Below are 15,752 nucleotides of genomic sequence, written 5' to 3' on the forward strand. Positions count from 1 at the left end.
TACACTCCGGCGAGAGGAGTTAAAGATAAATGTAACCCCACACCAACGAAGCGACAAGCCCAAACGGACTCCTCATCCTCTGATAGCGATTCAGATCCCCAGTTCACAGGCAATATAGCTGAGAGGACCAGATCTCACACTCGGAAGGGCAGAACTATATCTCGACATCACAGACAGTCCCGTAAATCCTCTAGTCAAACTACCAGTCCCAGTTGTGAAAGGCATAGCAGACACTCCCGTCGATCGAGACACGAAGGTGCCGAGCAGTCAGACAGCTCCGAACCATCCTCCGACCTAGAAATGCCTTCCAAGATTGACACCCCCATCCCAAAGCCCCGACACCAATTCCCAGTCCGACCAATGTCAAACCCTGATGCACAACAAGCTGCAAACCACCCCACCATAGAGGTCTATGTGCCCTGGAAACCGAACGAAATTATGGCCCTTCTGGCCACCATACCAGATCGAAAAAAAGAACCTGTCAAGTTTATAGATCATCTTCGAACTACTATTTCAGTTTATAATGCAGAATCAAGAGACTTGTGGTCCTTAGTGCAGCAGGCCCTGAGCCCGACTGAGAACGTCCGGTTCTTAGAAAATTTGGGGCGAGCCACCCATGATGCATTAGTGACTGCTCACCCTAATAATGCCCAGGATCGCCTAAACACTATCTTTAATGCTCTCAGCAAGAACCTTCAGAAGCCCATCAGTATTAGAAACTAAACCCAAACGAGAAGAAACTGCCGATGAATTCATGGAAAGATTTATTGAAATATGCGGAGGTCAATCAGGAGATAATGCCTTCAGGGCAGGGGATAAATCACCTCAATTCTGCACTATCCTACTTCAGTGCCTGCCCTATTCGATTGCTCACGCTATCCGGACAAATAATATGAATTGGGCAGATAACAGTAAAGCCCAGATGGAAAGGGCGGTTAAATATTATTGGCAGGAAAAGAAAGGAGAGGGGGGGTGGTGCGCCCCCAACCCGGGTCAAGACTGAATACGTGACTAGAAAGGAAGAGCCGCCTCGGGTGGAAGGACCAAAACCCGACCCAAGGGGATACCAGATGGAACCGCAGTATTGCGTGCAGGGTTGGGTGGATAAACAGGGATACGGTTATACCAAACACCCAAATGGCCCGGGCCCTGCTAATTACGGACCGCCCTATTGTCCCTGGCCTAGTATGGGAAGAGGTCGGGGCTGGTAAAGACGAGATGGATGCTTTAATTGTGGGCAAGAAGGACATTGGAGTAGAGAGTGTTCCCTCCCGTCGGCATGAAAGAGGAAGAGGAGGGGGGCAAGGGGGGAGAGGACGGGGATCTTAAACTAACTTCTCCCAGAACAACCCCTTTGGCCAACCGTCCCCCAATTACGGAGCTTGATTGTACAGAGAACCTCCCTGGATGACGAACCAATTTGCCAGTTTCCAGTCCCTAGCACGGCTAAACAAATGCGACAGTGATTGGGGATGATCAATTACTGCAGATCCTGGATCCCGAATGTTGCCCTGATGACTAAGCACCTCGCACCGTATACAAATAAGGAAGGCAGCTTTGAAATAAAAACCGCAGACATCCAAGCCTTTAAGGAACTAAAGACAGCCCTGCTGCAAGCTCCGGCTTTGGGCCGGCCCCTCTATGACTGGCCCTTTCAACTGTATTGTACAATCCTGAAAGACTGTGCTACCGTTGTCTTAACACCTCTCACTCTGTAGCTGCCCTCCTGAGCCAACTGCAGACTCAACACCTTACCTTGGCCAGGCAAAGCAGATATGAGATCTACCTACTGAATAATCCTAAACTGACCTTCGGCACTGTACTGCCATTAATCCGGCCTGTTTTCTTACTGAGCCACTCCAAGATTAGGAAGAACCCAGTCATGATTGTTTATCTTTAATTCAAGAGGCCTCGTCGGTCAGGAAAGATTTAGTTGACGTACCAATGGAAGACCCAGACTGTATTATGTATGTTGACGGAAGTTCTTCTATTAATCCAGAAGGTACACGAATCTCAGGATACGCCATAGTAAACCAGGAGAATCAGGTCTTGGAATCTGCCGCCTTTGAAACCGCCTATACCGCCCAACAAGCTGAACTATTCGCCCTCACCCGAGCCTGTATCTTGGCCAAAGACCTCAAAGTCAATATCTATACTGACTCTCGGTATGCCTTTGGGGTAGCCCATGATTTCGGACAATTATGGAAAAATAGGGGATTCCTAACCTCACAGGGTAATGAGATATCCCATAGGCTACTAGTATCTGATTTGTTGCAAGCCCTCATGCTCCCAAAGTGTGTTGCCATTGTCAAGTGTACCGCCCACACTACCGGAAAGTCTCCGGTTGACATAGGAAACCGCTGTGCTGACAAGAGAGGCGAAACAGGCCTCTTGCGGACAACAAATGGTGGTGCCTAGAATGATGAGTCAAACTAAAAGTCCTGCCAAGGATAAGTTAGCCTCGGAAAAACCAATGCCAACCATCCAAGATGTCATTAAAGCACAGGAGGACGCTCCTGAAAAAGATAAACTGTTGTGGAAAGATTATGGATGTACTTATGACAATGTTTCTAAACTCTGGACCACTCCCGCGGAACAGACTTGCATTTCTGACGAGTTGGCTCTGTGGGTTATTGAATGTATGCATTTTGCTACTCATTGTGGAGCAAGGACCACAAGTGACACACTTTTGGCTACTTGGTGGCACCCTAGACTCCAGGCGCTCGCCCAGATCATCAGTAGCCGTTGCTTGGTTTGCCAACAACATAATCCAGGGAAGGGAGTCCCCTGTGATTGGGGTAAGACGCCCCTACCAGAAGGTCCCTTTAAGACATTTCAGTTGGACTACATTGAGTTGCAAAAAGTTCAGTGTTACAAATGTGTGTTAGTAATAGAAGATGTGTTTAGCAGATGGATTGAAGCCTACCCTACCCTAGACAATAAGGCTCAAACTGTTGTTAAGGTGTTAATGAGGGAAATTGTTCCTAGATATGGTATCCCAGCTCGACTGATGATCACCTATGTTCTTTCTCTGACTCAGGCTCTGCGACTAGCTCACAACCAGGTTCGAGAGGTTCACCTTGACCTCCCAGTTTTACCCGAATCGTCCCTCGTGGCACCAGGGAAGTATGTCCTGATTAAGAAATGGATTCGAAAGGGACTTGAGCCACGATGGGAGGGGCCTTTTCAGGTGTTACTCACTATCCCCACCGCAGCTAAGGTTGAAGGGAAAAGTGCCTGGGTTCACCTGCACCACTGTAAACTTATTACTTCATAATGAGCCTATCTCACTGGTCGTCCTAACCCTTGTTTCTGTTCCAGACTTCCTCTCCTCCATAGCTGAATAAACCACATCCTTGGGGCAGGAAGAAAAACGCCAAGAACACGGTAGGAGAAAGGAACAAGCAGACTTAGCTGTTTTCTGATCTATCCTTATCTTATTGTTAACTAATGTGTAGTATCGTCGAAAATTATTTAAGCATGTGTAAGCTAGCAGGTATAATTGTGCTATCTTGTGCTATCCGAGCAGAACTAGAAGGGCTGCAGGATAACTTATTTTATTAGACCCATACCCGATTGCATGGCAATCGAACTGTGTGTTACCAACTAGCCCAATCAGTAGAGGCCCTGTTCGTGGCTACCCCTGGGTGGACTCCCCGTGATTTATATACGGCGGATACCTCGGACGCACCGTGTGAGGGACAAACGGGCGAATATAAAAGGGGGCATACCCAGAGAAGGATAGTAACACGGGCCATCAGCAAGGAGTTCTGTGCCGATTGGGAGGATCCTATCACGCTGGGATCATCACTCGGCTACGGGTTCCTCGGGGCCCTATCTGTAGGTGGATCGGCAGGGGTAATTAGTGCCAAAAATAGGAACTACCTTATTTGCGGATTGACCATTTTGGGAAATAGCACGTCGAAAGGACTGGATGTCATCAACAGAGAGCTGTCTGAACTAAGATTGTATACGCAGCAAACCCGCTATGCCGTGGATTATCAGCTGGCCCAACGAGGAGTGTGCACAATTATAGGGGACAAATGTATAACACATGTCACGGATGAATCATACAATATCACCCAAGCCATTGATGCCATAAAAAAGCAGCTGGATGAGTTTAGGCAGGGCCCAAAGAAAGGAAATAGTTGGTTGGATTGGTTATTTGGAGGATCCTGGGGATCTTATTTAATGCGTGGAGCAGTTATTCTCGTTATGATAATAGTTACCTATTGTCTGATTATTGGTTGCTTTATGGTCTGTTGTAAAGTAATGATGGCAAAATTGGAGCAAACTCTTGCAATCACGAGCTCCCGGAATCTGGTTCAACAGACTAAAAGTTTACTCGAGGATCAAGAAGAGTATGAGAAACAAGAATGCAAACGGCTGAATGCGATACTCCTGGAATAACCACCAGGGTTATCATGGAATGATAAAAGGGGGGAATAAGAATGTGAATAGAAGAGTTGTGAATGTGTCAGTTGAAAAGGATCATGGGAAGATAGCTTTTGTGAATGTGTTAGTTGAAAAGGATCATGGGAAGATAGCTAAAAGAAAATGTCAAGCTGCGATATTTGCAATGTCGACACAAAAAGGGGGTTACTCAGAATTGTGGTCAAACACGGGTTACGCGAAAAAGCAAAGTCAGGCATGAGTCAGATGAGGGGCTGCTATAACCAGCCGTAAAATAGGGAAATGCTATGTAAAACGAAACTGTAAACACATCCCTGGAGCCCGCCCTATTTTAAGAGTTGTTAGCCTGCAATTGGGTATGCTATGGGGGAAGTCGACCAATGATTGTATAAACTGAGTGTCACTCAAATATGTTGTGCTGTAACAATGTATAAATATTGAGCTTTTGTACTGTTACGGGACTTGTCAAGAGGGAGGTGGACAGGCTCAAATCGAGGGCGCTCCCTTTATCTTAACAGGTCCCACCGGAGAATCTCTAATAAAGGTCTTATGTTGCTAAGACTAAAAGTGTTCGTGTATCAGTGAATTCGCTGAAACAGATTGAAGGGAAAAGAATCCAGTATCGACACTCGTGAGCCCAGATCAGAGTCCCAGGGACATCATTTACATTGGGAAGAGACCCTGGAGCTTATGTGCACATCGTGTATGATGATCCATCTGATTTTTTGTTGTGGGATCTTGCTGTGTGCAAATTTGCTGCTGGTTTTTCCACGTTACAAGGCCACACTGAAACAAATAGTTGTATTGTGTTACGGGGGTCCATGGAATTTTTATAACACCTCAGAAGCAAAAGGGTTGAGAACTCCTGCTGAAGGAAACAAAAAGTACGTTTTCAGTACTTCAAAGGAATCAACGTTGTGTTCTGTTTCAGGACACAGCTCATTTGATAAATTGGGAGCCCCCTAGGGCTCAGCACTTTGTGCAGCCACATGAAACAGGCAAATAAGTTGGAGCTATAATATATCCTGGCAGAAATAGGATGAATTCCAGGACTAGGTAAAAATGAATCACAATGCTGTGCTTCTGCTTTATTACCCAACTTCTCACAGTATATTCATTCTTTGAAGTATCATGTCTCCTGATCGTATTATGTTCTCGCACTCGTTTGTCTGATTTAATAGACAATTCAACATTCGATGATAATGCAGAGCAAGAACATGCCCCTGATGCAATAAATTGAAGAACAGAATATTTTGGCTCATCAGCATCAGTCTGGTAAGTAGTTTTATCAGCTGATTCTGGAAATATGGCAAGTTACACAGGCAAGCTTTATTTACAAAATGTATACAAACAATGTATGTGGCCTATAACTGCTTTCATCAAATAATCCTCCTTATATTTTAGATCTTGCCAGTTATCAGGCTTTTGTGTATAAAACTATTAATAGCATTAATTTCCACATAATCAGCTTTGCACAATTCACAAGATCCTCACAGGTGAGGAAGACCTTTTGACACAACTTCATCCATCCAGAAAGATCCTGCAGTACCTCCACTGCTGCATCTAATTATTTCTTAAATGATTTCAGCATTTTGGCCTCCATTACTCTGTCTGAAAGTCCATTCTAAATGTCAGTCACTCCACGTCTGAAGAACTTCCTGGTCACTTCACCAGGAAACATCAAGACTGGTTAGACGAGAATGACCAGGAGATCTAAGAGTTAATAGGCCACAAGCGCAAGGTATTCTTGAACTGGAAATAGCAACACAACTCGAGGGCAAGAAAACAGCTCAACAGACGTCTGAAGGCTAAAGTCCAACATAAAACTCGCGACCTAAAGAACAGATGGTGGATGGAGAAAACGCAGGAGATGCAGCAACTAGCCGACAACCATGACGTGCGTGGATTCTTTAGCGCAGTCAAGACCACCTATGGCCCAAGCACCCAAGGTCCTACCCCACTAAGGGCCAAAAACGGAGAGGTACTCATCAAGGACAGAGAGGCAGTCAGTGCCCACTGGAAGGAGCTCTTTGAAGATCTCCTTAACCGAGACTCTCTCTTTGACGCGAGTGTTCTCAACTCCATCCTGCAGCATGCTACCTGCCACCACCTCAGCACAACCCCATCCCAGCAAGGGGTTGAAAAGGCCATCCGACAACTGAAGAACAACAAGGCCTCAGGAGCAGAAGCACTAAAGCATGGCAGAAAAGCACTACTGGCACGAATCCATGAACTCATTTCTCTTATTTGGAAGGAGGAGTGCATGCCAGGGGATCTCAGACGCTGTAAACGTGACCATCTTCAAGAAAGGTGACAAGTCTGATTGCGGTAATTACAGAGGAGTTTCCCTGTTGTCTGCCACAGGGAAAGTCATTGCAAGAATCCTCCACAATTGCCTTCTCCCAGTGGCTGAAGAACTCCTCCCAGAGTCGCAATGCAGATTCCGCCCACTAAGGGGCATAATGGACGTGATCTTCACCATGCGCCAAATTCAAGAAAAATGCAGGGAGCAGCACCAGCCTCTGTACATGGCCTTCTATTATCTCACAAAAGCCTTCAACACTGTCAACCGGGAGGGATTATGGAGTGCCCTCCTCAAATTCAGCTGCTCTCAAAAGTTCGTCACGATCCTCCACCTGCTTCACGATGACATGCAAGCCGTGATCCTGACCAACTGATCCACCACAGACCCAATACACGTGCGGACCTGGGTCAAGCAAGGCTCTTCTCGATCTTCCTTGCTGCAATGCTCCATCTCACCCTCAATGAGCTCCGCGCTGGAGTGGAGCTAATCTACAGAACAAATGGGAAACTATTCAACTCCGTCACCTCCAACCCAGATTCAAGGTCGTCCCATCCTCCGTCATCGTACTACAGTACGCAGACGATGCTTGCATTTGCGCACAAACTGAGGTCGAACTCCAAACCATTGGCAACACCATCACCGAAGCATATGCGAGTATGGGCCTTGCACTAAACATCCGTAAGACAATGGTTCTCTACAAACCTGCCCCCGCCACACAGTACCTCCCCCCCATTATCAAGATCCATGACGAGGCCTTGGACAACGTGGACCATTTTCCATACCTCGGGAGCCTACTGTCAACAAGGGCAGACGTCAATGACCAAGTCTAACACCGCCTTTAGTGTGCAGCTTTTGGTCGCCTGAGGAAGAGGGTGTTTGAAGACCAGACCCTCAAACCCGACACCAAGCTCGTGATCTACAGAGCAGTAGTGATACCTGTCATCCTATATGCTTCAGAGACATGGTCTATGAACAGCAGGCACCTCCGAGCACTGGAGAAGTACCACCAAAGCTGCCTCCGCAAGATCCTGCAAATCCATTGGCAGGATAAGCGCACCAACGTCAGTGTTCTCGCTCAGGCCAACATCCCTAGCATTGAAGCATTGACCACACTCGATCAGCTCCAATGGATGGGCCACATCTTCCGCATGCCCGATACTAGACTCCCAAAACAAGCGCTCTACTCAGAGCTCCGACATGGCAAGCTAGCCCCAGGTGGGCAGAGGAAACTCTTCAAGGACAGCCTCAAAGCCACCTTGAAAAAGTGCAACATCCCCATCGACACCTGGGAATCCCTGGCCCAAGACCTCTCAAAATGGAGAAGCATCCGGGAAGGTGCCGAACATCTCAAGTCTCTTCGCCGGCAGCACGCAGAAGCCAAGCGCAAACAGTGGAAGGAGCGCGCGACAACCCAAGAACCCCACCCACCCGTCCCTTCAACCACCGTCTGCCCCACCTGTGGCAGAGACTAGGCCCTGCATTGGACTCATCCGTCACCTGAGAACTCGTATTAGTGCGGAAGCAAGTCATCCGTGACTCTGAGGGACTGCCCAAGAAGAACTTTCTGATATCAATCCTAAATTTACCTTTTGTTAGTTTGAAGTTGTGCCACCTTGTCATATTTTTGCAACTTAATTTAAAGTAGTATTCCAGAATAACCTATTCCATACCATTTACTTATCTCGTGTAACTCCATAAACTCCTTACCAGCTGAAAAGCTGAAGTTTTTCCAGCCTTTCTTCATTACTTTGATCCGACACCAAGGATCAGCCTCATGGAACGTCTCTTCAATGCTTCCAGTACTTGAATGGTTCCCTCATTTCTCAACAATCATTGTTAGACAGTACTCAAGGAGCGCTCTGAATAGAGACTGCAAAGTTTAATCACAACTTCTTCTGACTTGCGTGCTACAGGTCTGGTATTGTAGTTCAAAATTCCGTTAGCTTTGTAGATTGTTGCTCTGATTTCTTGGATATATTGAGCTTTGTCTCTACTAAGACTCCTTGGTCTTTTTCAACCTCATCCTTGGTTATTTCAACAAACTCATGGAGTGTGTGTGTTACTCATTTTTCCTTCCGAAGTGCAGCACTTTACACTGCTCTACATTAAATTTCAGCTGACATTGTTCTACTCTCATATTTTGTTTGACTCATTTTATAACTGCTGAGCAGCCTCCTTCAATTCCATTGCCCCTCCTAGTTTGGCAGGGTCAGCAAATCAAACCAATTTTTGCATAGTTTCTGAATCTAAATCATTGTGTAAATTAGAAGCAAGTGTTCCCAACACCAAGCCCTGTGGCACTCCACTTTAATTCCTCTCAGCTGATACGACTCCTCGAACAAGTAGCTACTGTTTTCTACTCTTCAGCCAGCTTCTTATCCATGCCCAAGTTTTACCTTGGATTCCCAGTTTTGAGCATAACTAACAACCTTTGTGTGAAATGTTATCAAATGCCTTTTGGAAGTCTATTGCAGTGGCGTAGGGTCTACCACAGTCCACTTGAGTTATCACATCCTCAAAAATCTCAAGGTGGCTGATCGAGCAGGATCTTCCCCTTATAAAGCCTCAAGTGCTTGTTGTTTCCTAGATAGTTGTTGCACAGACAACAATTTTACATGGGAGGACTATGTTCTTATCTGTGTGTTCCATCAATTTTTTTGAAAGCGGGCATCAAATTATCGTGTTTTCCAATCTACTTTTACCTCCCCAGTGTCCACTGACTCAATGACGGCCAATGTCTCACAAAGGTCCCCCCCAGTCTCTCTGTCAACATCAAGATAAATTCCATCTAACCTTGAGGATTCATTTTATTTAAGTCCTTGCAGTCTGTCTAGGACATTCATCCCATTAATAGCCAAGTACAAGCAGAATATTGCCTTGGTACTCTTGTTTTTAGGAGATAATATTGCTCATGTCTCCCTTGTGAAGCTTTGAGTAGGTAATAGTTCAGAGTACTGAAGTACTTCATGCTAATGCTTAGTTTTAATGTCCTCACCTCTTGTGACAGGACTAGTTATGGTATTTAAATACTTTTTTAAAACTGTTAAGTTTCTCTTCGCCCACACATCCAACATTTTTCACGCCATTTCCCACTCTTTCTTTTACATTCAATTCCAAGTCAGTTTTGCCATCACCACAATTATTTTGAGATGGGAGGTACATGCAAGGAGAATACAATTATAAACATTATGACAACAATCCATACAGATGTATGTCCACGTATGTTTATCATATGCTTGGATGATATATTTTTAATTTGTTCTTGGGGTGTGGCTGGTGAAGGCCAGGCTGCATTTACTGCCTGTCCTTAGTTGCCCTGAGAAAGTGGCAGTGCGCTTTCTCTTCAACCACTGCAATCTTTGTGCTGGCAATTCTCCCACAATGCTGTTAAGTAATTTCAGGGCATGAATAAAGCAACAATAAAAGGAATAGTAACATATATCCAAGTCAGGATGGTGTGTGACTTGCAGTGGATCGTGGAGATGATGGTGTTCTCATGACATTGTTACTCTCGGTGGCAGAGGTCACAGGGGAGCAAGATGCTGTTGAAGTAACCTACTATAACCAATGTGCTGGCAGTGGATATCGAGTCCAACGGCAGGGGCACCAATCAAGTGAACTGCTCTGTTCGGGATGGTGCGGACTCTCGATTGATATTCCAAAGTCCTTGATTGTGCTTTTGGTTCCGAAGTCCATGCCCATCTTTCCTGTAACTGTGCTTGAAACCCTCCAATCAGGTTTCCACACCTGCCACAGCATTGAAACGGGCCTCATCAAAGTCACAAATTAAATTTGACTAACAAATTCTGCCTCCTGATCCTTTCTCAACCTATCTGCAACCTTTGTCGCAGTTGACCACACCATCTTCCTCCAATGCCTCTCCTCAGTTGCCCAGCTGGGTGGGATTGCCCTCCCTTGGTTCCATCACTATCTAGTCATAGCCAGAGAATCACCTGCAATGGCTTCGGCTTCTCTTCCCACTCTCGCACCGTTTCCTCTGAAGTCCCCCAAAGATCGATCCTTGGCCCCATCCGATTCTCATCTACATTCTGCCTTTCGATGACATCATCCGAAAGCACATCAAGTTTCACATCCATGCTGATGACAACCAGCTCTACCTCACCGCCACCTCTCTCTCTCTCGCCTTCCACTGTCTCTACATCCAGTACTGAATGAGCAGAAATTTCCTCCAATTAAATATTGGGAAGACGGAGCAGTTGCCTTGGATCCAAGCCACTAAAATTTGGCTGTCCATATCCTAGCTCACACCAATCCCGTTCACCCATCACCACGGTGATCGCTGACCTACATTGGCCCCCAGTCTGCAACACCTCGATTTTAAAATTCTTACCTTCGTTTTCAAATCCCTCCATGGCCTAGCCACTTTCTATCTCTGTAACCTCTTCACGGCCGACAACCCTCAGAGATCTCTGCATTCCTTAATTCTGGCCTTTTGCACATTCTTGATTTTCATCGCTCCATCACTGGTAGCCGTGCCTTCAGCTGCCTAGGCCCCAATATCTATATATCCTTCCCTAAAGCTCTACACATCTCCCACCTCCTGAAAGGTGGTTAAAATTTACCTATTGTCATGGGTAGAGAATTGATTCGGAGGTAGGAGACAAAAAATAGGGACAATGGGTATGTACTCAAATTGGCAGGATGTGGGTCAGTGTTCCCCAGGGATCTGTACTGGAACCTCATTGCCAGTGGGTCTCACACAGTATTGTGAGCCCCCACTCCATCCTCTACCTCTTCACTCCAAACTCTAGAGCAAATGAGGTAAGTGGGAGTACCTGGATTGGGAATGGAGCCATAGCGCTGAATACAGGCTTGCCTCTGGACAGGAACAGGAGGATGGAAAGACTGAGAATTGCTGCTGGGAATAACCTAGGAGTGCAGCATAGAACAGAAAAGGGTCATAAATCCAGGCTGTTTGCATCTCACAACAAACAATATGAACCCAGCATTTCATTTAAACCTATTAATTAAACAATAATTGGTACAGAACCAATTATTTGGTATGGCGAGGGGAATGTTCAGCAGCTCAAGGACCTCCAGGCCAATGAGACGAAGGTTGGCATAGAATTGGAAAGAGATCCAATAAAATGCCAATATTACTAAAAGAAATCTGACAAATCCCCACATCCACAGGTCAGACCAGATTGCTCTAGAGAAATTAAGGGCATTGGTCACAGACTGAATGGGCCAATCTTTTTAAGAGGATGTACCTTAAAAGTAGATACAAAACAAAATATAGAAGGAACCTTAAAAAAATATGGAATTACAGTTTATGATGTAAGTGGAAAAATAAAATGCTGAAATTCAAGATTCCAATCATCAAGCCAACGTGGGTGACTTGATGCAGTAGGTGGAAATATCAATTAACAATGCATCAGAGAGCTTCAAATCTGAAAATTCTGCCTAATTATGCTGAACATTCAGTAAAGTAAATGCTCCATGTGATGTAGTACTAAGAACTACAACTCCACTCCCTCCATAACTTTGGGCTGAGATGGGGAAATCAAATCAATGAGGGTTCTGTGTTGGTAAGTACAAAATTGGATTTGGTGGTGATGTCCTCCAGAGTCCAACAGGCTGCTGAAACTCAATGTCGGGGGTGACATTAAGAATAGCCTCAAGGGTGGGCTGTTCAGCCCACTAAACCATACACCAGCCCAAAACACTGGCTTCAAGAAAGGAGAGAAAAACATTAATTGTACAAAGTTGGGAAACATGCAAGACTCGCAGTTTTGATTACGGAAAATATTGTGCGGCTAAATAACTTAAACAACTTACTGAGGGAGATGAAATTCTGTGGGTATTTCAGGTTCAGCTATCATCTCCTACACATCTTCTGTGACAAAAATAAATTATATTTGTCCTCCCCACTTCACAATAGCAGTGTGTTCAGTTCCAACCTAGTCACTTCTAGTCACAGAACGCAAAACCTGAAAGGAAGAAAAAATAAACTGAATCTTTTGACTACCTCCCCTTTAGTGTCTTCACATTTATACTTTACAGCAAATATAGCTCAACAGGTAAAAGGATCATCTAGTGTAGCACTCAGCCATACAGATCAGAAGGTCCAGACTTGATTCCCAGTCAATGCGGTAGCAGATAGGAAGCTGTAACTGGCCTTGGCACCCCTTGGTACATGGGAGCAGGGTGAAAGAAATCGGCCGAAGTTTCACTGCTATTGAGGAATTAGAGCAACATTTGCTGGAAAGTGGGAGCTGAAAGATGACAAGATTGAAACAGCCCACAGTTTAACATTTGTCAACACTCACTGTCTCAGATGACAGATAAAGGAGGATTATTTGAATGTGAAACAGTACTTTAAAGTGGATGAGGACAAGAATCAAAAACTGATGTATTTTTTTTGCTGTATAAGTGAGGGAGGTCACAGCTCCAGTTGGCAACCACGGCAAGGAAGGAGCCTGAGAACTAGTGGGAGCAGAGATCATCATTGGCACTGGTGATAGCTATCGAGCAGGCCAGCTCAAACAGAACACCCATGGTGACGACTCGAAGGACATAGCGACTCAGGAGCATAATGATGTGTGCTCAAAAAGATCAAGAGTCTTGAGTGAGATGCTGAGCATCTTGAGAACACGCCAGCAGGCAACAACCAGAATATAGGAAGATTGAGTGAGATGGCCAGAGACTGGTGAAAGTGGCAAATTTTAAAATTATTTACCTGCATAGACAAGAGCGCACGAGTGGGCAAGAGCGTGCAAGGAGAGGCAAGAGAAAATTAAGAGGGTAAAGCGAGAATTAAGAGGGGAGCAAGATACAAACGAGTTGCTGATGTATAGCAACCATCAATTGGAAGTTAAACTGACAAATTCAACACCTTGATACGGACACGTGTGGAAACCTGCAAGGATAATCTGCTCAATCCATCGACCTTCAAATGTTGAAACGACCACCCTCGGCTGTTGGGCTGTTTGAGAAATTTCCAGTGGCAAAAAGCATGTTAATGTGAATCAGTCTCTGTACGAGTCAGGTGCTCAAAGGTCTCTCTGGCACTCAGGCCGATGAGCGAGTGCTGTGTCTCTCCCACTTGCCTTAAGCAGGCTTTGCTCCAATGTTCTAGATGTGAGCATACATTGTTACCCCACTTCAATGCCCACTTCTTTTTTTCTGCTTATGGTTCTGGAGCAGAGAATGTTACAGGGCCAACTGAGCCAGGAGTACAGACATCAAGTTAGAAGGGAGCTAGCAAGTATGAGAGTTGAACAGAGAACACAGATATGCCATATTTCAACATCTTTGCAGATTGCGCAACAATGATGGTGCTGTTCACAAATACATTTTTGCATCAAAAATTTTGAATATAAATAAGACCGACCATGGGGAGCAGGACCAACAGGCAAAGAAGGATAGCAAGCAGAAATAAGATTAGTAAGACATGGGCTGTTAGTGCAGCAGTCATTAAATACCCTGTACCTGCAGATCATAAAAAATAGGAGCAGGAGCAGGCTACCTGGCTCCTCGAGTCTGCTCTGCCATTCAATAAGATCATGGCTGATCTTAAAGTCAGTTTTAAAGGGTGGCCCCTTATTCTGAGACTATGTCCCCTAGTTTTAGTTACCCCTATAAGTGGAAATATCCTCTCTGCATCAACCTTGTCGAGCCCCCTCATTATCTTATATGTTTCGAGAAGATCACCTCTCATTCTTCTGAACTCCAATGAGTATAGGGCCAACCTATCCTCATTAAGTCAGCCACCTCATCTCCATAATCAACCGAGTGAACCTTCTCTGAATAGCCTCCAATGCAATTATATCCTTCCTTAAATACGGAGACCAAAACTGTATGCAGTACTCCAGGTGTGGCCTCGCCGATACCCTGTACAGTTGTAGCAGGACTTCTCTGCTTTTATACTCTATCCCCCTTGCAATAAAGGCCAACATTCCATTTGCCTTCCTGATTCTCACTTTTTGTGTTTCATGCACATGAGCCGCCAGGTCTCTGTGCTGCAGCACTTGGCAATTTTTCTCCCTTTAAATTATAATTTGCTTTTCTATTTTTTCTGCCAAAGTGGATAACCTCATATTTTCCCACATATAGGGCCCAAGTTTCCACATGATTTGCGCCTGATTTTTAGGAGCAACTGGTGGAGAACGGACTATCTTAGAAATTGCAATTCTCCACATTTGTTTTTCTGCAGTTCTAGTCAGGTAGAACAGTTCTCCTTTGGAACAGAATTTTTTCTTCAAAAGGGGGCGTGTCCGGCCACTGACGCCTGATTTCAAAGTTTCCACAGTGAAAACGTACTCCAAACTAAAGTAGAATGGAGCAAGTGAAGATTTTTGTAGAACTGAAAAAACCTGTTCTACACATTAAAAAAATCAGGCGCAGGTTACAAATTAGGCGTCCAGAACGAGGTGGGGGGGGGGGGGGGGGGAAAGGGAACTCATTAAATTCTACAATGAATCCTTATTTATACTTCTACAAATATTATACAAATAAATCCAACCTGAATAAACATTTATAAGCAAAGAAAAGATTAAATAAACCATCTTCCTACCTGTGTGAAAGTGCTTCAGGCACGGAGAATTCTGCAGTCAGCCTGAGGCGCCCGTTCTGCCCGCGGGGGGGGGGGAGGAGAGAGAGAGAGAGAGAGAGAGAGAGAGAGAGAGAGAGAGAGAGAGAGAGAGAGAGAGAGAGAGAGGAGGCGCCCGTTCTGCCCACCCGGGGGGGGGGAGACAGTGAGAAGGCTGCAAGTGCTGATGGCAATGTGCTTTTATTAAAAAAAATGTTCAAAAATTAAACAGCTACAAAGAACTACAAAAATGGCCGAGTGCCAATGTTTTTTTCACACTGAGTATGCGCGAACGCTCTAACGCGCACGCGCAGCCGGCAGGAAAAAAACTAATTTAAATAGTACCCGCCCCCTCCCACTTACAAAATCAGCGCGAGTGTAGGCTCCGCCCCCCTGGGCGCCGCGCCAGGCAGACAAGGAGCTGCAGAACGCTCCAGAATCGCGAGTTTTTTTTTAGGCGCGAAAAACGGGCGCCCAGCTCGG

At 45.4% G+C, this 15,752-nt stretch overlaps 1 protein-coding gene across 4 annotated transcripts in view; it reads right to left on the bottom strand.

The window, feature by feature from the left end:
* LOC139265595 (cohesin subunit SA-2) overlaps positions 1-15,752 on the bottom strand; it is a 186,358-nt gene that overhangs the window by 110,311 nt on the left and 60,295 nt on the right. For 3 of the 4 annotated variants that reach the window (XM_070882706.1, XM_070882704.1, XM_070882705.1), the window contains one exon: positions 12,518-12,669. The exons of the other annotated variant lie outside the window; for it this stretch is intronic. In XM_070882706.1, coding sequence (XP_070738807.1) covers positions 12,518-12,561 — 44 coding nt within the window. In that variant the 5' untranslated portion in view covers positions 12,562-12,669. The remainder of the gene's footprint in view (positions 1-12,517; positions 12,670-15,752) is intronic. 4 annotated transcript variants of the gene reach the window in all.

This window comes from Pristiophorus japonicus, chromosome 6 (assembly GCF_044704955.1).
Source record: "Pristiophorus japonicus isolate sPriJap1 chromosome 6, sPriJap1.hap1, whole genome shotgun sequence".
Lineage (NCBI taxonomy): Eukaryota > Metazoa > Chordata > Chondrichthyes > Pristiophoridae > Pristiophorus > Pristiophorus japonicus.